At 32.2% G+C, this 25,161-nt stretch overlaps 1 protein-coding gene across 2 annotated transcripts in view; it reads right to left on the bottom strand.

Moving 5' to 3' along the window:
- Positions 1 to 4,566: 4,566 nt before the first annotated feature.
- The window catches only part of LOC111429379 (anastral spindle 3), a 34,317-nt gene continuing 13,722 nt past the window's right edge, over positions 4,567 to 25,161 (bottom strand). For both annotated transcript variants that reach the window (XM_071194592.1, XM_071194593.1), the window contains 9 exons: positions 19,476 to 19,691; positions 19,096 to 19,402; positions 18,604 to 19,042; positions 18,171 to 18,541; positions 17,357 to 18,119; positions 6,248 to 6,441; positions 5,994 to 6,185; positions 5,416 to 5,934; positions 4,567 to 5,358 (listed from right to left, as the gene is read on the bottom strand). In XM_071194592.1, coding sequence (XP_071050693.1) covers positions 4,631 to 5,358; positions 5,416 to 5,934; positions 5,994 to 6,185; positions 6,248 to 6,441; positions 17,357 to 18,119; positions 18,171 to 18,541; positions 18,604 to 19,042; positions 19,096 to 19,402; positions 19,476 to 19,691 — 3,729 coding nt within the window. In that variant the 3' untranslated portion in view covers positions 4,567 to 4,630. The remainder of the gene's footprint in view (positions 5,359 to 5,415; positions 5,935 to 5,993; positions 6,186 to 6,247; positions 6,442 to 17,356; positions 18,120 to 18,170; positions 18,542 to 18,603; positions 19,043 to 19,095; positions 19,403 to 19,475; positions 19,692 to 25,161) is intronic.

Below are 25,161 nucleotides of genomic sequence, written 5' to 3'. Positions count from 1 at the left end.
TTTGATGACTCTTTAGTGATCCCTAAAATTTTCTAATTTTTTTCTTCACTCGTTCAAAACTTATAGCTCCGTTCCGGGAGTTTTGAAAAACCCTGTATACAATACTAGACAATAATACAATATGTAGTAAAATTAAAAAGTTTATTCAGGGTTCATTTATGTTTCGTCGGAGTACCGTCTCTAAGGACTGATTTTTAATTCTATTTAAACTAGTTTTTTATGAATAGTTTATGGTTCTCGACAGATGTCAGAATTATTGCTTTTTTTTATTTATAAAAACAAAATATCAAAAATGGAATAAATATATTATTTTTCTACTTTATTTTGGCAGTCCTCAACAATTTACATGGACAAATTTTCAATAATAATGAAGAAGTCCAATTAAAAATCGTTCAGGCGATTTATGGAAAAATATCAATGTATAAACGACAAAGAAAAGATATTTTTAAGGATGATATGATAACGAACGATGTGAAATATTTAACACAATGTTGAGGTTCTGTGTTATCGAAAAACAAATCACAGATGATAAGAATATAGCAGACGATGAGACTGTATTAGAGATGAGCAATCTATTTATTAATAAGAATGAAAATGAACACGTACAAAGCAATATACAGGTCAATGTCAACGTTTGGATGTAAAATCTGTCTTCAATCGATGTATAAAAACTTAGTGCAGTGTGATGAATTATATTCTTTTATTTGTATATTCATATTTTATTCTATTTTAAATTATACTCTTGTGATTTTTTAAAGACCACACCTTAAAACCAACAGTGTTTCCCTCACATAAAACGGTAACAATACTTCTCTATTGTAACAATTCTCATGATCAAGTTACATACGAACTCTTATTGTCAGTAAAGATCCTGTAATTACGTTACCTTGACTCGTGCAGAATAGCACAAGGCTAAAATGTTGACCAGTTCTTCTCTTACGATTATTAATTGCCTTCTTAATATATGACTCATAAATTAATTAGTATTAATACTGCCTTGTATTAATACATAGTTGTGAATGTATCTAACAGATAGATGCGTATCATAAAGTACCGAAAATGCATTCCGTGTTCTATATTTTACAAAATTAATAATTATTCATTTTATCCAGTGAATTGAATATTATTTATTCTCAACCATATCAGTTATTATTATACAGCGTGAGTTATTAGTATCCCAGGGGTTGAACCGGTTTAGTACCTAAACCGTTTGAAAAAGAAAGAAATGTTTTATAAAAAAGTTCTTTGACTCTCCACTTTCTATTACGTAAAATTATTTCACTTATACAGGGTGTGTAAGCGTAACGGAGAGTACGTAATTTTTTTTAAATGAAACTTCTGTATATTTATCATGTTATAAATACAACTAATAGTTATTTATATTACAAGTGGTCTAGAAACATAATTACTGTACGAGTGTGGAGAATTGTACGACGAGATCGTAGACCGAGTCGTGTAATCACACGAGTACTCTAATTATGCTCTAGCCCACGTGTGATATACAACATTTTATCTACGACTGCTAAAAGCTACTTCAAATTTCTTTAAAAAGGTATATTTTAATATTTATAAAAATTGTATTGACAATTTTGAATTAATGTCAGTTTCAATAACATGTTTACTCATCTAGAATAAGTGTTTCGAAATGTAAAAACATAACAATTAATGTTTATAATAAATAGTATTGTTTCTCTTTAAATAGGTAGTACTTTTTCTTTTGTATTGTTGCTCGTTTCAATAAATTAAGTCTGTTCTGATTGAGCTAAAAATGCGTTACGTAATGGAACCAGTGCGGTAATGAACTTCATTACGTAACTCAAATCACCTCAAATGAGTGTGGTAATGATGACTTATCCAAGCAGTCGTAGATAAATTTGTTAATACAACCGTATATATTCCTATTTCACAGCGTTCATAGTCCCTGAGATATTCAGTTGTTCTTCCAAAATGTGCCCATTGAAGGATCTTTCTAAAAACGATGTAAAAACGACATTTTTTCCGATTTTCCCTTGAAACTATGTCACATAATAGTCAATGCCCGTAGGAAGATGATAGTATCCAAAGATATTACTTGATATCACTTGGATTTATCTGTCTTCCCTATGTTTCAGGTGTAACGGAACGAATTGCTAGGCATCTCAAGAAGAACGACATCGTAGTGCGGTACGGCACGGTCAGCAAAATTCGCAACACACTCCCGATAGCCAAGGACAAACTAACTCCATTAAAAGGAGCGGGAGTCTATCGACTATCGTGTAGTTGTGAGAAGGTTTATGTTGGCCAAACTGGACGCAACGTCGAGTGCCGCATCAAGGAGCATGAGAGAGATGTAAGGCTGAAGAAGATCCAGCAGTCGGCGGTTGCGGAACATTGCCATGCAGAGGGGCACCGAATAGACTTCGAACAAACAAAGGTGCTGGCTAGGGACAACAGATACTACTAAAGACTGACAAGAGAAGCCATAGAGATCCACCGACATAAAAATAACGTCAACAGAGAGGATGGCTGGGAGCTTAGCAGAACATGGAAGATGGTGGTGAACACGAAGACCTCTTCCCGCCTCACACCGGACGCGACGCAATTAGTTATTAATTAGCTTGTAATTAGCGTTAACTGATTATTAATTAGTTTTTCCCGACTTATATATAGTTACCGATTTTTGATCTCGTCACTTCGAACCAGTTTCTGAAGAAGGTTGCAACATGGCATCCGAAACGTCAAACCTTTTATTAAAAGACGCACGGCAAAACCGGAAAGTTTCTAGTGTTAGTTCTAATTTTAGTTTAATCCACTTTTTATTATTCAATATAGACAATTTTTTTTAGAGGATTGTTAGAGATAGGTATAATAGATAGGTTTCTTCAGAAACTGGTTCGAAGTCCACTTGAAGAAGGTTGCAACATGGCATCCGAAACGTCAAACCTTTTATTAAAAGACGCACGGCCAAACCCGAAAGTTTCTAGTGTGAGTTCTAGTTTTAGTTCTAATTTTAGTTTGGACTCCATAATCGTTTTTCTCATGCCAAGAAACCTCCGTATACCAAATTTGAAAAGAATCGGTTGAAATACACGTGTAATACATATCAAATAAAAATCAATTTAAAAATTTAATTTGAGCAATCTGTATCTCCAAAACAAAGCGTTTGTCGACCTATGATTAAATGAAGTTTTTGTATTAATTTTAAAAGATCTATCGACTGTTAAAGTCCTGCTACAAAAACCTGAAACACCCTGTATAAGCGTCATCAGGTACGACTAAAAAGTTGTAAAAATATAAAATGTAATTGAAATAACAAAGAAAGTTATTTATAATTAATTACTGTCAAGAAACCATCAGAGGGATAACGACGAGACGATCGGTGACATTCCCACGAAGGTGAAATATAATTAAATTGAAATATTCACAGTGGACAAAAAAGGGATCAAAAACATTAAAAATGTAAGGGATAAGTCTATCTTTTTCTTAGAAAAACACTTTTTAAATAAATAAAAGAAAGTTCCCCTGACTGTTTTTGCCTGACAATTAAGAAACAAAAACATAATATCTAATTCGACAAAAACAAACTTAATTTATCCGAATTGATAAATAAAAAATAATAAATATTCGAGTGAACACGTTGCTTGGCCAAACATCACGTTGGTGATACACCCTAAATAGTAATTTCTACACTTTTAGGGAGTACTAAAGAATACTTTAGGAGAACGAAACAAATATTTTGATTGTGGAGTATAACTGGGTTCCTATTTTTTGCCCTGTTAAAAAATGTTATAATATTTAGGATGTTCAATTAAAAAAACAAAGGGTTATTTTCCGAATAATCTAAAAGTGATAAACAATAATTTATGCTGAGTTAATAAAAAATAAAAATCGACGTGTTGAAGACGACATCTCGAACCGTTTTCATATTAAACAACGCGGGGTTACTTTTGATGGGGACGTACTATACAGCGTGTCCCGTATCTTCCGCATCAGAGCATTATACGATTGTAGGATACATTATTCTGAAGCGATCTTTCTAACAAAATTTTCCCGAAATGTTTATAATAACCGTACGGGAACTGTTTAAACAACTGTTTTTCCTCCAATAGCTTCGGGAAACGCCTTCGGAGATCGTAAATCACACTCAGGCAATCGGTTTCACCCCCGGCCGGTCCACCGCGCTGTTCTAAACTAGTTTCGCACCAATAGATTCGACACGGGAAGAGAAATAAACTTTTCGCGAAATTGAAGTGAATCGGTATTGGAAAGACTTTAAACAGTTTCCGTTCGGTTATTATAAACATTTCGGGAAAATTTTATTAGAAACATCCCTTCAGAATAATGTATCCTACAACCGTATAATACTCTGATGCGGAAGATACGGGACACACCGTATAAACAATTAACGAATTTTTTGATTATTTTGATTGGTCGTTATTATTGTATCAGTATTTGAACCTGTATTATCGAATAGATGTGACCAAAAATGTTAAACTTAAAAATAGAACAATATTCTGAACATTTTGTTTAGAATAATGAACAAAAGACGATATTTGCTGAAGCGATAGTACAATAAATGAAACATAATTTAATAAAAATTGTAGATCAAATTTATTAAGTTAATTATAACAACGTCTACATGACACCTACATCAATTATCATTATTTCGCAATATTTGTAAAACATGACGTATCTCCTCAAGATCTTTTTCGTCCATATCACCAGATCGTACAAAAATTTCAGCGGATTCTAAAGCTGTTTTTAACTTTCCATCCAAACCAGCGCATTTCAAAATAACTTTTGCTTTCTGGTTATTTGCAGAGAGTGTCCATAAAATTACAAGAGCAATATGAAATTCTTCTTTGTTTTCAAGCGATATTAATAATTTACTTATTAATCCCAGAAATTCAACACATGCCAACAATCGCGGTTTGTTTGACGAACAAAACGAAAAGTTTCTTAAGATTTTTATAGATAAGATTGTATTCTCCGCATTACTTTCAGAAATTGTGATCAATATTTGTAGTAGTTCTGGAAATCGGTGGATTACTGTTTGTCCTTCCGGATAGGATGAATAGATATTTAGAAATTCCAACCAAAACAACTGGACTTGTTTCCACGATTTTTGATGTTTCGTCATTGAAGGATGTAACTTTGATGAAAAAGCCAATAAGTTAGTTTTCGCTATTATAGTTCTGCAGTCGTCGGAAGAACATGAATTGTGTAATATCTGAAAAGAGTATTTTAAAATGGCCAAATTATGTGTTTTGCTAATAAATTCCATTTCGCGTAAAATAACGTTAATAATTAAGTTAATAAGCGTATTTGTGCTAGAAAGTTTTTTTGATGTGAAATTTGATAGAGCTAATTCATTGCATGCTAAAACATAAAAATAATAGAATACAGATAAAATTTTTAAAATTGTTATTAATGTACCAGTTTCATATTGAGATGTTAAGGTGCATATCGTTTTTAGAGTATCGCTTAACAAATCAGTACTTGCAGATATCCAATTCCAATTTTTATGTATTAAGCTAACAAATCCTAGTTTAATTATAAGTGTTTTAGCATCGTCATAATCCGTTGATAAATTATTTAAGAGGTGTAAATAAATTGAAAATTCCGTTAAACTTTCAATTATTTGTTTTTTCTTCCCGGTTTTTCTAAGTGATCCAACATCCTCGAGACTTAACTTGAGTTCAATTTTCTTCATTAACTTCATTACGAGAGAAACACAACCAGCTTTTAAACCACAAATCTTAGCTACATTTGAAACACTCATTAATCCAGTTATAACATTTAAAAGCAGCTCTTTTGTTTTCTTTTTTGAACTGGAGTTATTTTGAGTCATATTATGCAATAAATTAAATAATTTGGATATCAATTCATTTGAAACCATTATATCTTGTAAATCAATCAGTGTAATCAAATTTTTTAACGTCCATTCTAACAGGTCTAAGAAAAATAGTGTTAATAAAATAAAGACGATTAGGAGTTTCTTTTTATAATCTTACCTTTAGATTTAATATCGCTTAAAGAAATACATAAAGTTTCTAAATAATCTTGATTAATTACATTCTTAATCATCTCAAATTGATTATGTTCTTGTGATTCTTTATGAGAGACATAATATATAATTGTCAATAATTGGAAAATTTTTGTCCACAATTTGTTACGAAGATATATAAAATCTTTCAACTCGTTAACTAAAAAAGTTGAATGAATTCTTTAATGTGATTATCTTTAATATTGCAATTATATATCGTACAATACAAATTTTTGTTTAAGAAAGATCTAACCGAGAAAATAACCTCTTGCGTATTTATTTGAATTTGAAGTCCATTTGTTTCGTAAAGTTGAATCAAAAAGTTACAAACAGCAATATCTAGTTCTATGACATACCGATAATGCTCCAAATCTCTGGTTGTTGATAGTTTTTGAGTGTTTGGTACGATTAATAATCTAAAAAAATATATGTATATATTAGTATGTTAATTTATTAATATTAACAAATATCTCAAGAAGTAAGTTCTAGGAAATTGAGTTTTAACAAAGTAAATTTATGCAACATGGATATTTTCAATTGTAAAATAAAATGTTCTTTCCAGTGCACAACAAAAAAAATTTTTTGTTGTTGCCCTGGATATCTTTGCAAATTTTCATGTTTTCAAGTACCCAGATTACGAATGTATTCATGAAAGTACTGAATGTGCTTTTGTTTTCTATGATTTTTACATATCTTATATTTTGAACAATTATCTTGGCTTGTTAGTAATAAAATTTATTTTCCCAGTGATGATTAGGCTTCTGCGCAACTTTTTTCGCGCATACAAACATCACGTGATCCCTACTCTCAGACCCCTTGCCCCCCGGGACAACAGCTGAGCTCTCAATTATTTTACAATATTGAAATACTTACACGTGAATCTGAATAAGTTGTCATGTGTTAATATTTTGTTTCAATTACTGAATGTCCATTCTAATATATTTGTCTTGTCTTTTAAAACGTGAGTTCGTCACGAAGAAAGTATAAATATAATAGTGATTTATTTTGTTATATTTGCGGCATTGATATAACAAAAAAGAAATATCACAAGCTTTGTCGAGGAGACTTATGTTGAATATTTCGGTTTTAAAATGGACAAACTAGATAAATCATAGGTTCCTCATAAAGTTTGCAAGTCCAGTGTTGAGTCTTTACGGTTGTGGAAAAAAGGAGAATGTTCTGGATTAAACTTTGGTATTCCTATGATCTGGATGGAGCCTAAGAATCATTTCGATGATTGTTACTTTTGACTAGTAGATACTAAAGGTTTTAATCGAAATTAAACGTGGAGATATCCAGACTTACAGTCAAAATGTTCACAAAATGTTCTGTTCTATACAGTGAAAATCTCCTTCGGCCTATTTATGTACGTTTCAAAAGTAATTCGCATGCCCTGAGAAACAATGATATTGCCAAATTCACAGAAATCGGGACAGTCTGCCACTGGAAGTGAATAGGAGAGTGAAACATCTACGCCGAAGTTATTTTCTCAAAATGAACTCACAAGGAAAGTATCAGAACTGCCCCTCACCGATTTTGCTGAAATTTGGTACAGGCGAAATTTGGCGAGTTATAAGGGTTGAAAATCGGGGCGAAATATATATATTCGCTTATAGGCTGAAAACGAAAATAGCTATCGAAATGTGGTAAACGTAAACTGATATTCATTTTCAAAGAGCTTTCCATGGATATATCACACATATATCTGAGGGCTTCAGGGGGTAAACTACCCCTAGTTTTTTGGAATATTTTAAAAACTACCCTGTCGATTTTGGCGATATTATGTATCCTTATAGTACGTTTAAAAATATTAATGACGTGCTTTTCTTATTGGCCTCTGACCATCCCCTGCAAAGATACGGGGTATGATAGATAACCCCTTTCCTTAAGAATAATGTGATAAACTGTTACACTTTTGAACAATATTTTGAAGAAAACCATTAATTAGATGTAAATTAAGATTTCCGCAGTAAAATAAACCCTATACGACATTAAGGGGTGGCTGGGGTTAACTACCCTAACACCCCAAAAATTTTTTTTTTTTTGCGAAAATTGTCGATTTTGGCGCAATTTCCCACGATGATTTTTTTATACGTTAGGTAGTACTATTGTAAGAACTTACAAGGGTTAGAAGTTTGGGGTAGATAATATACCGAGTGTCCCTCAGAAGTGGCTCACCCCCATATTTTTGTTTATTATTAGTGATATAAGAAAACCATTTGGAATGCATAATTAGGCCGTTAAAACGGATTATTACGACATGAAATCATACTCTTTGTACTTCCGGTTATACCGGATGTGAGTACTAATTTCGCTATTTTTTTAAATCTATAAATTTTTTTTTCTTCAGTTGAGTAGGCACAATTTCACATAACGTTTACTTGAAAAAATTTTCACGATCGCTTATAATTTTTGAAAAAGTATTAGTATCTTTGGAAAATGTATTACTACCGTATTTTCTCGAATCTTATCCGCACTCGAATCTAATCCGCACCTCGATTTTAAAAATGCAATGATGGTAAAAAAAGTTGGTTTGCCAGTGTAATCCACATCCGATTGTAATCCGCATTTGATTTTAGAGCATACAAAATTTGTAAAAAGGGTGCGGATTAGATTCGAGAATATACGGTACTTTTGACGCATAATAGCTAGGTTAATAGTATAAACTACGTTATGTTCCTCTTGATTTGCTATTTCTCGAGCAGTGATCACTGCCACGCTTTAGTCAGCGATTCTTTTTTAATAATGGTGTAAATTAACAGTTGTATTAAATTAGTTTTAAAAGAAAAACGCGAACAAACAACTAAATTTAATTCAATTATTTTTGATCTTTTATTTTTTATTTTTTGTTCTTTTACACTAAATGTTGTGTAGCTGATGGTAAATTACAATGTATAATGGACGTACATTATGGTTTGGATTGTTTACTTTATTTTGATTAAAACCTATCAAGGTGGCTATGGAAAAAAAATTGCTAGCAATTTGACATAACGTAAATTAAGTAACGTAATTAAGTTGATTAGTTGACAATATTTGTTAATTTCAATTTAAATTATGGAAAAATTCACGCAAATCGAAAAAGTAGATATGATATTAATATTTGAAGAATGTAGATAAAACGCAGTTGCTGCTGTTAGACGTTACGCGCAGAGATTTCCTGGCCGTCGCCACCCAACAGGGCACTACTTTCCAAAAATTGTGGCGAAAATTCAAACAGAGCCGGTCAATAATGGAAACCCTAGATACATTGTAAGTGGCGATACGGAACGAAATGTTTTGGCATGTATCGAAAATAACAACAGTGCATCAGTTAGGGAGATTGCGATACAGTGCGAAATTTCAAAAACGTCGGTGTGGAGGATTTTAAAAAACCATAAACTTCGTTCTTACAAATACCAATTACATCAACATTTGTACGAGAATGATTATGAAAGACGACTTCCGTATTGTAATTGGTATTTAAAAAGATATGAAAACGATAATGCATTTCCTTTCAAAATTCTGTATACAGATGAGAGTCGATTTACTAACTTGGGTATGTTTAATCGAAATAATAAAAGGTATTGAGCACAAGAAAATTTATATTTGATGGAGGAAGGCAATTTCCAAGAAAGATTTGGTTTTAATTGTTGGATGGGAATCATTGGAGAAAGAGTGGTGGGTCCAATATTTTTTGATGGTCGTCTTACACGGGAAAGATACCTCAACTTCCTTAATAATGGAATTGAGGATTTGCTGCAGAACCTACCAGTTGGAACTTATAACTAATTTTCCAACAAGACGGCGCCTCACCTCACAACAGCAGAGTGGTTACTGATTTTTTAAGCAGAAAGTACAATAACGATTGGATTGGTAATAATGGACCAATAAAGTGGCCACCACGGTGAGAACAAACCGGTTCTTTCTCACATTTCTCCTTATTCCTATCTTTTTACCTTCCAAATCACCTGACCTCACACCTTTAGATATTTTTTTATGGGGCAAAATAAAAAATGAGGTGTATAATACACCTGTAAGGTCTCGTGAGGTATTAGAAAATCGTGTTAGAAACTGTATAAATAAGAAAAAATAAATATAATAAAAAAAAATAAAAATATCTCCGCAGGAATTACGTCGAGTTTTTAGATCGACAATACGGAAGATACAATTATGTCAAAATCGAGGCGGGGTGCATTTAGAAAATTAGTTTTTTTGTACTTATAATTGAATTAAATTTACTTGTTGTTTCGAGTTTTTCTTTTAAAACTAATTTAATACAACTGTTAATTTACACCATATTAAAAAAGAACCACTGACTAAAGCATAGCTGATCGAGAAATAGTAAATCACGAGGAACATAACGTAGTTTATACTATTAACCTAGTTACTATGCGTCAAATATAGTAATACATTTTCCGAGTGAAAATTTTTTCATGTAAAAGTTATATGAAATTATGCTGTCTGCCCAACTGAAGAAAAAAAAAATTATAGATTTAAAAAAATAGCGAAGTTAGTACTCACTTCCGGTATAACCGGAAGCACAAAGAAAATGATTTCCTGTTGTAATAATCCGGTTTAACGGCCTAATTATGCATTCAAAATGGTTTTCTTATATCACTAATAATAAAAAAAAATATGGGGGTGAGCCACTTTTGAGGGACACCCGGTATCTTCGCTAATAACTTTTATACTCCTACAGAAAAATGTTTTTTATCCTTATTCTATTTAAAAAACACAAAAGTAAGGATAATTATATAACTGAAGAAAAATGGTTGACTATCACAAATTGTATTCTACATTATTAATTTAATTTCTTTTTTTTTACTTTTTTAATTCAATATATTGTTGGCAATAATGAAAATCATGGAAAAAATGTTTTAAACACAACGATTGTTTACACCATGCACAAGTTATAACAGCTATATTATGTCCACAGATAACGCACGTAGGTTTTTCATTGGAAAAGCAAACCTCCACGGGATTTTCAAACTGTTCTGGTCTTTCCTCTATATATCCTGATGCAAACCAGGCGTATTTAAAAACATTAATAAATCGTGGGGAGAAAACTGGTTATGCGTTAAGGATTAAAATTTTAAAATATTATCTCGCTGATGCAAATTGACATCGTACTGGTAGAGAATAACTTGATCAGAAAATCTTTTAATGAAATTTTTCCATATTCTAAAACCAAATACATCCAGGGATTGAATTTGTCCTGTTGTCATTGCAGGTATAGACAAATATTTAAACTTAACATCCGATGGAGTTACTTCACTAATAATTTCAGAAACCAGTAATAGTAATGATTTGGGTCCGGTGTTTGGGAAATAGACATTTTGTAGCCAATTTTTCAAATTGAGCAGAAGTCAGCAGAAGTCAAAAAAAAAAATGTTTGGGGTGTTAGGGTAGTGGACCCCAGCCACCTTTAATGTCGTATAGGGTTTATTTTACCGCGTAAATCTTAATTTACATCTAATTAATAGTTTTCTTCAAAATATTGTTCAAAAGTGTAACAGTTTATCACATTATTCTTAAGGAAAGGGGTTATCTATCATACCCCGTAACTTTTCAGGGAATGGTCAGACGCAAATAAGAAAAAACACGTCATTAATGTAGGGTTCACGTTCTATTTAATTTATTTCTAGGGGTGTTTTTATTAAACTTTCACTTCATAATAAAATAATGTTTATTTTAATCATTTCTAGCGGTACACTTTAAAACTTGTAATTTGAAATAAAATAATATTAATACAATCGGAACGTTTTACAAATACGACTGTTGCTCATAATGAATGTTCATCATCCATTTGAGCCCTTACCATTCGTTCCAAAAATCCAGTCTGTACTATCATCGTTATTGGATTTCGACTTAGAGCATCGCAATGTTTCATTCGATGTCCAGGCCGATGTTCAATCGTGTAGTCAAATTTTTCTAGTAACAAGGCCCATCGTGCAACTCTTGTGCAAAGGTCTTTCTTTTTCATTGTTGCTGCAAATGCTGCACAGTCAGTTGATATTTTAAAATTACTTCCCAATAAATAAACTCGAAATTTCTTTAGTGCTTCTATTATAGCAAGTACCTCAAGTTCATAGCTGTGATACCTTTTTTGTGCGTCTGTCGTTTTTCTACTCCAATAATAAACTGGATATAACTTTCCATCATCTTGGTCTTTCTGCAGCAACACTGCCCCAAAGCCTTCTTTGCTTGCATCTACATGTAGTTCAGTTTCATTGTAATAGTTAAAAATTTTCAATACTGGTTCACTAGTTAGAATCTGTTTAAGAGTCTCAAACGCTTGCTCTTCTTCTTTTCCAAATACAAGCTTTTTGTCTTGCCGTAACATATCGCTTAACGGTTTTGCAATCAAAGAATACTCAGCGATGTACTTTCTGAAATAACCAGTAAGGCCCAGAAAACTTTGAATTTGTTTTATTGTTGTCGGTTTTGGAAAATTCACAACAGCCTTAATTTTTTGTTTTGCTGGTTTAACAAAACCATTTTCTATTTCATGTCCTAAATATTCTACCGTGCTTTTAATAAATTGACATTTCTTCCATTTGAATTCTAATCCATTGTCCATCGCTATCTTTAAAACTTTTTCTAATCTCGCAAAAGCCTGATTAACGTCACTCGCTGGTATAATAATATCATCCATGTACAAAATCACGACTCTTTCTTGAATTAAGTCTTTGAAAACATTGTTTATGCAACGTTGAAACACTGCTGGCGAATTGCACAGACCAAACGGAGTACGTAGAAATTCATACTGTCCACCTGGAGTTACGAATGAAGTATATCTCACACTTTCTTCGGCTATAGGAACATGGAAAAATCCATTTTTCAAATCCAATGTTGTAAAGATTCTTGCGTCAGCCAACAAATCAATGTGATCCTCTATTACAGGAAGAGGGTAACGATCTTTTATTATCTTCCTATTCAACTTACGATAATCAACACAAATGCGAGTACTTCCGTCTTTCTTCTTTACAAGTACAATAGGGCTGGCGAAATCCGATGTACTCTCTCTTATGATGCCGTCCTTCAACCAATTTTCAATTTGCCTGCCTACCTCATATCTTTCTGGCATTGATAATCTTCTCGGTGCTTGATAAACTGGTGCATCATCTTGTAAAATAATTTTCGTCTGTATGTTTGTTGAAGTTGAACATTTCTTTGGTTTGTAGTTTTCAATCAACTGTTGAACTTTGTCGTAATATTCGTATCTACCAACATCTAAATCATTTTCTGTGTTTATCAGAAATATTTCATTTTCCTCAGAGACACCCATTTCTTCCTTTGGTAGATGATTACAAAATCTAATTTCGTTAGAAGATATTGTCAACGTCACTTTTTCTAATATCGGCTTACCAATAAGTAAATCCATGGGCATGGCATCATCAGGTACTATGTGTACAGTCGTTTTAAATCCACACTCGTCTACGTTTATATTACCGTTGAATTTACCCATAGCAAATACCGTGTTTTTGCCCAGTCCTCGCAAAGAAATTGATGTCTCTTCGAAATTTGGCGAGCCTAATTTTAAATAGCTACTAACTTTAATTAAATTCAAGTCGCTTCCAGTGTCTATAAATCCACAGAATAATTTGTTGTTAAGATATAACTGCTTATAGCCTGGTTTTTCTTCTTTAGTTTTTTTTTTAATGACGTACGATTGCTTCTTCTGGTTATCGTGTGATTGGCAGTTTTTAGCAATATGACCAAAATTATTGCATCTGAAACATTTTATTCCCTTTTCCTTATCGTGACAATTTCTTGACAGATGTCCCTTCCTTCCGCAGTTAAAACATGTCGGAATAGGTCCCTTTTCTTCGCGTTCAGGTTTCCTAGTCTTTGGGTTGTCTTCCTTTATGTTCTTGTCTTTATACTCCCGTCTATCTTTAGATTGTTTAGATTTCATTTTTTCGTAAATCTTAAGTTTCGTTTTAAAATCATTCATGCAACTCGCGCCGTATAAAATAGTTTTATTTGCTTCGTCGTCAATAATTCCATCGATAATGTAATCAATCAAAGCGTCCTGTTCGATGTAGCCTCGTGCCGCAATTTGTCGCATTTGAAGAAGGTACTCAGTTAACGTCTCTTCCTTTCGTTTTTTCCTGGTTGCTAACATCTTGTGTAAAGCAGCGCTATTGATTGTCTGTCCAAATTCTTTCTGCAAACTGTCTTTCAGTGATTTCCAAGTTTTAATTATTGGTTCTGATTTTATAAACAGAAGCGCGTCATCTTTCAATAATTTTTTTCCGTATACCAATTTTTCTACGTCGCTCCAACACATTAATAAAGCGGTTTCTTCAAACTCGTCTAACCATTTCTCTAATGAACACGTGTCACTTCCATTAAATGTTGAAACAGCGTCTTCCACGTCTTTAAACGTTAAAACGAATTTCGGTGTCGTTTTCTTCGTTCGGGAAACTGCGTTTGCTACGTCATTGTTTCCTGCGTCGCTATTGTCGTCATCGTCATCATTATCTTCGTCATCATCGTCGTCATCATTTGTTTTATCGTCTTTTGCTAACAAACTTAAATCAGATAATCGCGTGCATAATACTTTTACCAATTCTTCTTTGTTATCAGCGTCGTTTGGAATTTCCAATAAATTACAAATTAAATTTAAATCTAACGTCAAATTTTTTGTAGCGTAATCTAATTTCTTTTTGTTTTCGTCGTCATTTTGAAAAACAAAACCTTTAAATTCGCGTAGTCTTTTTCTATTATTTCTATCTCCGTCGTTTTCATAAACTAATCTATGACATGCTCTTATCGTCGCCGTTGTTCCGTTCGTTATGTTTCGTTCAATAGCTAAATTATTGCCTAAACGATCCATTTTTTTTCGAAAGTTAAAAGAAAAGCATGCAACTTATCTGTGTGCCCTTGAATTGAGAAGATCCCGCGTCGTTATCTAGTCTTGGTTCCCGTCAGTGGTCGATGCCTACAGCCGTTATTTTATCGATCTTCGTTGTCGCCGTCTGGTTGTGTTTTTTCTTCGAACGTCTTGCCGAACTTGCGTACGATCCGCCTTCTTCACAAAGTTTACAGAATTTTCTTCGTCGCTTTTCTTCACCAAACTTTGCTTTTTTCGCAGAATTTTCGTCGTCGCTTTTCCTCACGAAACTGCTGTTTTTCTTTTATTTTAAATTATCGCGGACGAGCCTCCAAATTGTGTAGGGTTCACATTCTATTTAATTTATTTCTAGGGGTGTTTTTATTAAACTTTCACTTCATAATAAAATAATGTTTATTTTAATCATTTCTAGCGGTACACTTTAAAACTTGTAATTTGAAATAAAATAATATTAATACAATCGGAACGTTTTACAAATACGACTGTTGCTCTTCGGGATCTCAGAGGCAACTGTTCGATCTTCTTATTCGTTAGCGCTTTCAAGGGGGAATCCCACATTAATATTTTTAAACGGACTATAAGGATATATATTATCGCCAAAATCGACAGGGTGGTTTTTAAAATATTCCAAAAAACTAGGGGTAGTTTACCCCCTGAAGCCCTCAGATATATGTGTGATATAATACAAAAGCTCTTTGAAACTGAATATTAGTTTACATTTGCCACATTTCGATAGCTATTGTCGTTTTCAGCCTATAAGGGAATATATATATTTCTCTTTATTAGCACGTATCAAAAAATACGTAACCTTATTTTTGGCCAAACTATCGCTGTACCAAATTTCAACCAAATCGGTGAGGGACAGTTCTGATACTTCCCTCGTCAGTGATTTACTACGTCATCTCAATTTATCAAAACAAGGATCAGAACTGTTAGCCTCAAGATTAAAAGCAAAAAAAATAATAGCTCCAACAGTAACAATTACAACTTACAGAACGCGAGAAAGTGAGTTATTACAATTTTTTAGTGAAAATGAAGGATTGATGTACAGGGTGTCCAAATTTCGATGGGTTTGCAAGGTATCTCAGTTATTATGAAGGATAGAAAGTTGCGGCTTTCGCGAACCTGAGCTACTTGTTTGTGAAACTTACAATGGCGCAAACCAAATTTTCATAGCCCTTTTCGTTTTTGATATGAGTGTTTCAAAATTTATGATTTTCAGAAATCCCTGTATCTCGGCTGCCCGAAAATGTAAAAACAGCTTCTAATAGATTTTTTCACGTAGAATCCAATGGTGAACGTAGAATTTTTCTAGTCATCACGGTTTTTTGAGTTATAAAGAGTTAAGTATTTTAGAAGTTGAGTATTCAGTATTTGAGTTGTGTTTTTACTGTTTTACTAAGTTTCCGGATAGCCGAGATACAGGAGGTGTTTGAAAATCGCAAATTTCAAACACAATTTTTTAGATGACGTCTTACCAACGTTACTTGTAGATTTGAGCAGGGAAGAAATACAAAAAAAATATGTGGCTGCTAAATGATGGGTGTCCAGCTCATTTTTCACATATTGATATTTTTTTGTGGGGCGTCCTTAAGGATAATCTTTATCGCGAAGTACCGACTACGCCAGAAAACATGAAAGAGCGGATAAAAAATGCATGCAGAAATAGTAGCCAAGAAAACCTCTTAAGATGTAAAGAAAGTTTTAGTAGAAGGGTTAATAAATGTATTGAAGTCGGTGGGGAAATATTTGAACATTTATTATAGATTTTATACTTGTTGATGATTAATAGTATAGTTTAATCATTGTTCTATAAATAAACAATATTTAAAACCATTTGAATAAAAAATTATTTACATTTTGTCTACAAAAGATGTTTCGCTGTCGTACTGGCAAAACCACACGGTATTTTTTTTTATTCAGATTTTGCAATCAAAAACAGGGTGCCATTTAAAAAATTGGCCGTAACCTTCATATGACCTTGAAAATAAGGTCAAGGTCAAATTTTTTAATCGTCATATGGTTTCCCCCTTCGCACAGAACAACTTTCTTTTGGTCCATTTTTATGTAAAATGAACTGTTTTCGAGATAATCGCTTGTCTCACGTTAAATGTACCATCCTGTACACTGGTCCAAATATATCCATAAGATCATTTACAACCATGCCAACGGTTTAAGCATAAAATTTCCAGATCATCTCCAAGCCAAAATCTGATTTTGTCTTTTAACCGCAGACAAACATTAACAAGGACTGTAACGCATTTCTTTTGGATTCAAGATCAGTAATAAGTTATCATCGTCATATCAGTTCATTTCTGTTGTTTTGTGCGACCAATCGAAGATTTCTTCGCCGACAACACCCGAGAAATGTAAATATTTCACAAACTAAAATTCTACATAACTTTACCCGGAAGAATTTGATTAACTCTACGATGATTTTTGTAAAAACAATTATTTTCTATTTTAATCTAAAAATTAGTCTTATATCTTACCTTAAAAACAATTTCAGTAGCCGTATATCATTAAAATGATTGTTCAAACTTGTTGAAAATACCTGAAACAGCTTTCCAATTAAACACAATAATGATTTCAAACACCCAACTGCAATAATTGGTGTTCTAACAGTTGATTCGTTCGATACACATAAATCCAACATTGAAGTCAGTGCAGAAAAAAAGTTAATACTTATTAAAATGTTAGGAATTTCCAATAACATGTCAATCTTGAACCGAAACAACGTAGATATATAATTATATAAAGCGTTAGCAACATGTTCTTTAACCAAAACGCTTTCATATTTATCAATCAAAATCGAAAATAACAATTCTCGTAAATTATAGTGTAAATTTTCAGTTAATTCATTAATGCAATCAATAGAAAGAAATAATCCAGTGAATAATTGAAATACACCCGCTCGTATGGTTACGTCTTTACTTTCAAATAATAAAAACAAATTTACTAAGTTTCGATTGATTCCAGATTCTTTTTCAATAAAGTAATACTCCCAATTTTCAATATTCCAACTAATCATTTCGTGTAAAATGTGGCATAATGATAAAATGGCGTTTTTTATTATCGCAGAACCCATCACGGATTCCGAGGCGTTCTCGCCTTTTCCAGTATTAAAAGTTGCAATTAATTCGCCTAGATTATAACAAATATTAAATAGCTTTGTATCTCGGTTATCACTTAACTGTGACCATCCTGGATTTAATGTTATTTGAGTTAAACATGTTAACATTGAATCTAATAAAGCTTAAGAAAAATGTATCAAAATTTATTCGTAATTAAAAATGTTGTACTTACCCAAATTATAAAAGCCTTGTACATCGCAACTTAGGCATTCGGAAATTAAATTTACCACTTCGAATCCGTTATAATAGGAATTTTTATTGTGTTTCATACAAGTTGTGATTAACCTGAAGAATTCCACGTCGAGACCATTTTTTTCTCCTTGTGTAAACATTAATTGGTTTTGAAGCAAACAATCGTAAATTGCTAAGTTGTTATTATTTAACGGAATAAGTAATGCTAAACATTCCATCATAATTCTTAATTCGTCTTCATTTGGACACGCTGAATAAAACAATCTTTCTAATATCATCGTTGAAGGTGATGAAAAAAAATCGATGTTTGTTGCATATTTCGGTGTTAGTATTCGATATAAATGTAAAATTCTAAAAAAAAAAATAATTTGTTTGGAAATTTATTTGTAAGGTTATAATTTATAATATATTACCCAATTAACTTCACAAATTCGTTATAATAATCGCTTTGAATAGCATTCAGGCATTTTCTGAAACAAAATTCCAGCGAAGAATTTTGAACACGCTTCAATTCTTTTTCAGATAAACACAAATCCAAATTAAAATCGTTAGAAATGTTCCAATCCATAATATTTGTTTTATTGTTGAACCACGCAAAGTTCCACATTAATTTTAAAGAAAACTGTTTTTCGTTGTCGTTTTTGGTCCAAATATTAAAATCAGAAAAATCGTCAGAATTATTTTGAAACGTTACACAACTGAATGGAACTTGTAAATTTTGAAGTATAATATTCGGTAGAGATAAATTTGCTTGGATAACACTTCCCTTTAAATAATTATTGTATAGTAAACAAAATATTAAGGTACTTCCATCGTGGAGAAGACGATCGTCTGTACGATATAATAACATTGCTAAAATATAATATTTATTAGTTTTAATCATACAAAAAGGTATTTAAAAATACCTCTAAATATATAATACACAATTTCATCACATCCTAAATTTTGTCGTACTGATGAATTATATAAAGCTAAATATTTTAAAATAGTTATTAGAGATAACGCACAATCCGGGTATGTTTCGTAATTTTTTTCTAGAAGAGAATCCTTAAGTAACGCAACCATTTTTTGAATTCCATCTAATTCTAAGAATTCTTTATGTAACGCATAGTCTTCTATTATAACTGCAAGTTGAGTTAATGTTGATCTTTTAATTAGTGGTTCCAAATTTGCGGTGTATAATAATTTTAAAAGTTTTTCTAATACTCCTTGCTAAATGAATTAAATAAACATAATAACTCAATTAAAATTTAACGGTTTTCTATAGCACATATATGTATATCACCTGATGATAAGTTTTTGTATATGCTGGTAAATGGTTTACGTCAACTTGATATTTAGCAAAACATACATTATGTAATTTATTTGAAACATAATTAAGTCGCGGTAATAATTTATTGTGATCCAGTTGAATGGATAATAACCAACATAATCTTGAAATTGCCTCATTCCTAACAGAAGCGTGACGACTGAAGAGCAATGATAAGTTGGATTTGAATATCTAAAATAAATAAATCAAATTTGTTAAAAGTTCACAATTTGATATAATGCAATTTCATAAAAAATAATAGTTGTCTATTGTTATAATATTAATATTTAACGAGCTGAGACATGACAATTTCGACGCTGAAATTGATTGAATTAATATTGGGTACACTTCAGATATTATGCTAAAGTATAACGATCTGAAATCGCTCGAAGTTGGACTTGATTGAACGGAAACCGTTTTTGTTACACCATAACTACTCTCGAATATCAATATTAGTTGTGATTGTTAAATAAATGTTGTGTACATTTTAGCCGCAACATCAATATTTAACTCTTCAGATTTTGTGTCGAAAAATCTCAATCGCTGCTTTAGAAGTAGCGTCACAACAACTAGTGTCCAATTCTCTCTTCTAAATGAATTTAATTCTCCAGATACACTGAGAAAAATGATATGGAAAATTGAACTAAATCAATTTAGTTGTAAGAGAAATAGTCATTTTTGCTAGAAAATTTATTCATATACCTAACGTAATTTAGCCGACATATACAATTCTAATTAGTCAAATTTATGATAGTTAATTTATCTATTTACTGAGGAGATATAACTAATTTTCAGAAAAAGAAACTACGTCGTGGAAACCAGTTGATAAGTCTAGTTGTTGAGTAGTTTAGTTACCTAAAGTATTTGGTATTTTGTGTATTTTGTTCTAGTCTGAATATCTATATACATTTAACAATGAAATATTTTACCTAAATGGACAAATGTACTATTATTAAATACTTTGTTTAAATGTATTTTAGTCGTTTTGTCTACCTGTTTTCATCGTTACAACGATCGTTAATAGAAAATATTTCTTAATACAAAAAATTAGGTAAGACGTCTATATTTAAGTAATAAAGCTATGTACAACCATTAATAATAAAAATAATATTAATAGTAAAAACATCTATTAATACTATAAATATATTGAAACTAATTTGATTAGGTATTTATAAGATATATCATTTATCTATCTTAAATTAAATAGAATTAAAAGAAACAGAATTAGTTTTTATAACTAGTAGTAGTAGTTAGCTAATTTTTGACTAAAAATTCTAGATAATATGACTAAATTTTAGGTAGTTTTTCCACATTATTTTTCTCAGTATAAATGCCTAAAATTGAGCATATTTGTTAATTTCTTCAATTATTAGTAACTCGATCGCCAAATCAAAGAATAGTTCAAAGTATTCGAAGGTTTTACTCTCGCTAGAGAAGTTACATGGCGAACCTGATTCTTAATCGGACACCGATACTAACAGGAAAATAGTAGAATAAACTGACGAAATTACAAAAAAAGGAAGAAACAATTAAGATCATTAACAAAAAACCATATAACTAAGAGAGGGAAGACGGAATTAATGGAAACGAAAGAAATGCTAATAGTCTCTTGAAGAAAAGTGTGAATCAACAGGAGAGAAAAAGTATGAGGTAAAAAATGTTGCAACAAAATAAAATGCTCAAAGGGGAGATAAAGGGACGAGAAAGGAGATAGAAATGATCGATGATAAGCTGGAAAACATAGAGAAGGAAAGGAGGAATAACCTAATAATAAGAGAAAAAGGATGTATCAGATGGTTTAGCCTGAAATAACGAAAGAAATGAAAAACTTCGTGAAGTGAAACTAGATACGATAGTTGAAAGTTTTGGTGACAAAGTGAAAATGTTGAGAAATAAAATCAAACTAAAGAGAGCTACAGTGGAACCAATTTGTATAGATTGCAACTGTACACAATAAAAATTAGAGATATGGAAAACACTAATGTGGCGAGTTACGGAAGAGAGGAAGAAACTAAAAAGAACAAAGATTGGATATAACTGTGTGATGATCGAAAATGAAAAATAGATGAGGCGATGGAAAGAATGAGAATATCGAAATGCAGAAGACAAAAAACTAATAGAAGTAACCAAAACACGGAAAGCGAGATATTGGGCGACCATTCTGCAACCTCAGAGGTATGAACAAGCAATAAAAAATAAATTAGAAGCCAAGGTAAACCGAGAGAAGAAAAATATGGAACAACTATGGACCATTTTTCAGGCATGCTTGCTAAGCACACCAAAAAAGATATGTAGAACATGCAAACAAAGTTGTAACAAACAAAGAGCAAGCTGTAATCAAGAAAGTAAAATGAATCTATCCAACGGATCCACAAAAAAAATACGGAAAATTCAAGCATCAAGGAAACAAAGTAAAAAAGATGGTACGGGCAGGAAAATTGAGAATGGCAACAGAAATAAATAATAAAACTCATAAAATAAATACGGAAATATAAGATGCATACTGCCATTACATAGAAGAGGAGACAATGAAGATTGTTCAAATTATAGAGGAACAACTAGATTAATGCTAACAACATTTTTTTTTCGTAATTCCTCTTCACTATTAATTATAGAGACATAGACTTTTGACTTCAATGCCACACGGTGTAAGGTCTGGTGATCTTGCTTGCCATTTTATTGGGGCATCAACTCCAATCTCCACTTCCAATCCATCGACCAGGATATTGTTGATTTAAATATTGCCAAACAGCCACATTGTAAAATGTGGCGGAGCACCATCGTGCATGAACCACATATCGCGACGAAGTAATAAAGGAAAATTTTCTAACAAATCCGGTAACGACTGTCTCAATAAATTTAAATAAACTTCGCCATTTAACCGATTTGGTATTATTGTCGGTCCAATGATGTTATCGCCAATAATTCCAGCCAAAACATTGACTTTGAATTGATGCTGATGATGGACTATCTGGATTTTCTTCAGCATAAACATGATCGTTACGCATGCTAGTGATACCAGATCTAGTAAACGTCTGTCAATAATATCCTTCTACTAAAATGTGGGTCGTGGATTCTTTCGTTTTGGATAAGTTGGCAGAAGTCAAACGCATTTCGTGATCCACAGGTAAAAGCTTTTGCACTTTTTGAAGGTGGTATGGGTGTAATAATTATCTTTTATTACTCTATGGACAATATGTTTAGAGACTTTTAGTTGATTTCCTAAGCGCCTCGTATTAATTTTAGGGTCTTCTGCCACTCTTTCAAGAACCCTTTCTTCCAACTCTACATTTCGTCTTGTACGTTGACATCCACGGTCTGTGTGTTTTGGTTTCAAACTACCTGTTTCCCTGAGACGCCTTACGATATTTCCAAATATTTGGAAATATGGTACTCGATGATTAGGAAACTTTTCCCTATAAACTCGAACGCTTTTGAGATCATTAAATTGACATTGGTCATAAACTAAAATTATATCTACTTGCTCATCATATGTGTAAGTATCCATTGTAAAAATAACGTTAAACGCGACTTATTGATGTTACCTGACAGTGTACTAGAGTTATGTTTTATCATATGCTTTGAGGATCATTGAATTCCAACGCTTTTGATCAATTAATGATATTGCATTCACGTTAAACATAAATTGCAATAGACTGCCTAAGTCTGACAACATCTCTGTGACGTCAAGTCTTAGGTTGTCTATTAGTTGAAATCAGTGCCAACTACGATAACTAACTTTTGTAACTGCAATGCCGTAAACAAGGCATGTAGATATTTAAAAATACCTTTTTTCTGGCTTAACCACTTATGTACTCAAAATCTTATAAGAGAAAAAAACGGTTTAGAACTAAATGAGATATTCAGAAATTATAATAATGTAATTGTCGCCTCGCCAGAAAATAAAAATATGGAGTAATATCCGGTGAACACATGAATTTTCCATCATTTCTGTGATTCTAAAATTGTATCAAAAACCATAAAAAGACGTTAATTGAAGCTAGGAACTCAGTTCTGAAAAATGGTTTCAATTGATTTACGCGTTTTCGAGTTATAAAAAATACAAGAATTTTGTATACAGGTGTTTCAGGTTTTTGTAGCAGGACTTTATCAGTCGATAGATCTTTTAAAATTAACACAAAAACTTCATATAAACATAGGTCGACAAACGCTTCGTTTTGGAGATACAGGCTGTTTAAATTAAATTTTTAAATTGATTTTTATTTAACGTGTATTTCAACCGATTCTTTACAAATTTGCTATACGGAGGTTTTTTGGCATGAGAAAGACGATTATGGAGTCCGTTTTATTATAACCGGTAGAGAGCGCTCTGTAACGTATTTTTTACGGATTGAAATAACAATAACTTTCCTGACAGTATACCTTTTGGCTTTTTGAATAAAAATTTTTATTCTGTGTACTTTTTAAGCAAAAATGGTACTCTTATCGAAAAGATAGTTAAAATAATGTGTGCCATGAAAACAAAGTAGGTGAATTAACTAATGTTTTGGTTTATTAATGTTTTTTAATCTAAATAATAAAAGAAAAAAATTAAATAAATTGCTGAAAATGTAAAAAATTTTGCTTGCATAATTCTTAATTACTCGATAAGTAATTCGTCGGACAAGCATTCCTAATCCTATCAAAAGTTCATCCCTTGTGGGAACAGGTGTCTCATACAATTTTCCTTTCAAATATCTCCAAACAAGAAAGTCAAAAGCATTAAGATCTGCTGATCGTGGGGCCATGCGACTGGTCCATCACGACCAATCCATCTTGCAGGAAAATGGTTGTCTCGCCAACCATTTTCTTACCACCCTACCATGATAAGTTGCACAATCATCAAGTTGAAACCAGGCCTTTCTTCTGAAAGCTAAATCAATGTCATGCCACACATCCCACAAGAACGCCGTAACGGTTAGTTGTGGTGGCAAAAAGTATGGCCCTAAAAGATGATTATTATAAACACCTACCCAGACGTTGACACTAAATTCATGTTGGAAGTTTCGTGGCCGAATTGCGTAGGGATACCAAAACATGTAAATTGTGAAAGTTTACAATCTTATGTCTTGTGAAAGACGATTCATCGTTCCACATTACATTATTTAAAAAATCTCGATTATTCGCTGATGCTTTAGCAATCCACCGACAAAACGTTACACGCCGTTCTTCATCGACTGGTTGCAGTCTTTGCAAGGGTTGTAAATGATAAGCATGTCTATGATCATGTTTTAAAAGGCGATAAGCACGCGCCCTAGAAATTCGTAAGGCATTCGAAACTCTTCTAACACTCGCAGTGGGGTCATTGTCGAACTCACGCAAAATTCTTCTTCTAACGTTTCTTTGCAGTCTAACATTGTCATTATTACGATCTACCCATCATTATTTAGACATTTTCAACTATTTGTGTATGCACTTTCACAAACACAGAAGGATGCGGATGTCTTCTATGTGGATATCTTGTCCTATACTCTAGGGCTACTTCTGCTGAATTTCCATTTGCAAACCCATAAACAAAATGAATATCCGCTAACTTTTGGTTAGGAAAAATAAACGGCATTTTATAAAGTTTTATGCAGCAAACAAAAAGTGGAAAAAAAACAGTTTGACCTGATTAGGAAAAACAGTAATGAATTTAGCACGTTAATAAATAAGAAAATTG

Source organism: Onthophagus taurus, chromosome 2 (genome assembly GCF_036711975.1).
Source record: "Onthophagus taurus isolate NC chromosome 2, IU_Otau_3.0, whole genome shotgun sequence".
Lineage (NCBI taxonomy): Eukaryota > Metazoa > Arthropoda > Insecta > Coleoptera > Scarabaeidae > Onthophagus > Onthophagus taurus.
Note: the sequence above shows the minus strand (reverse complement) of the source record. Positions and strands in the feature narration are given on the sequence as shown.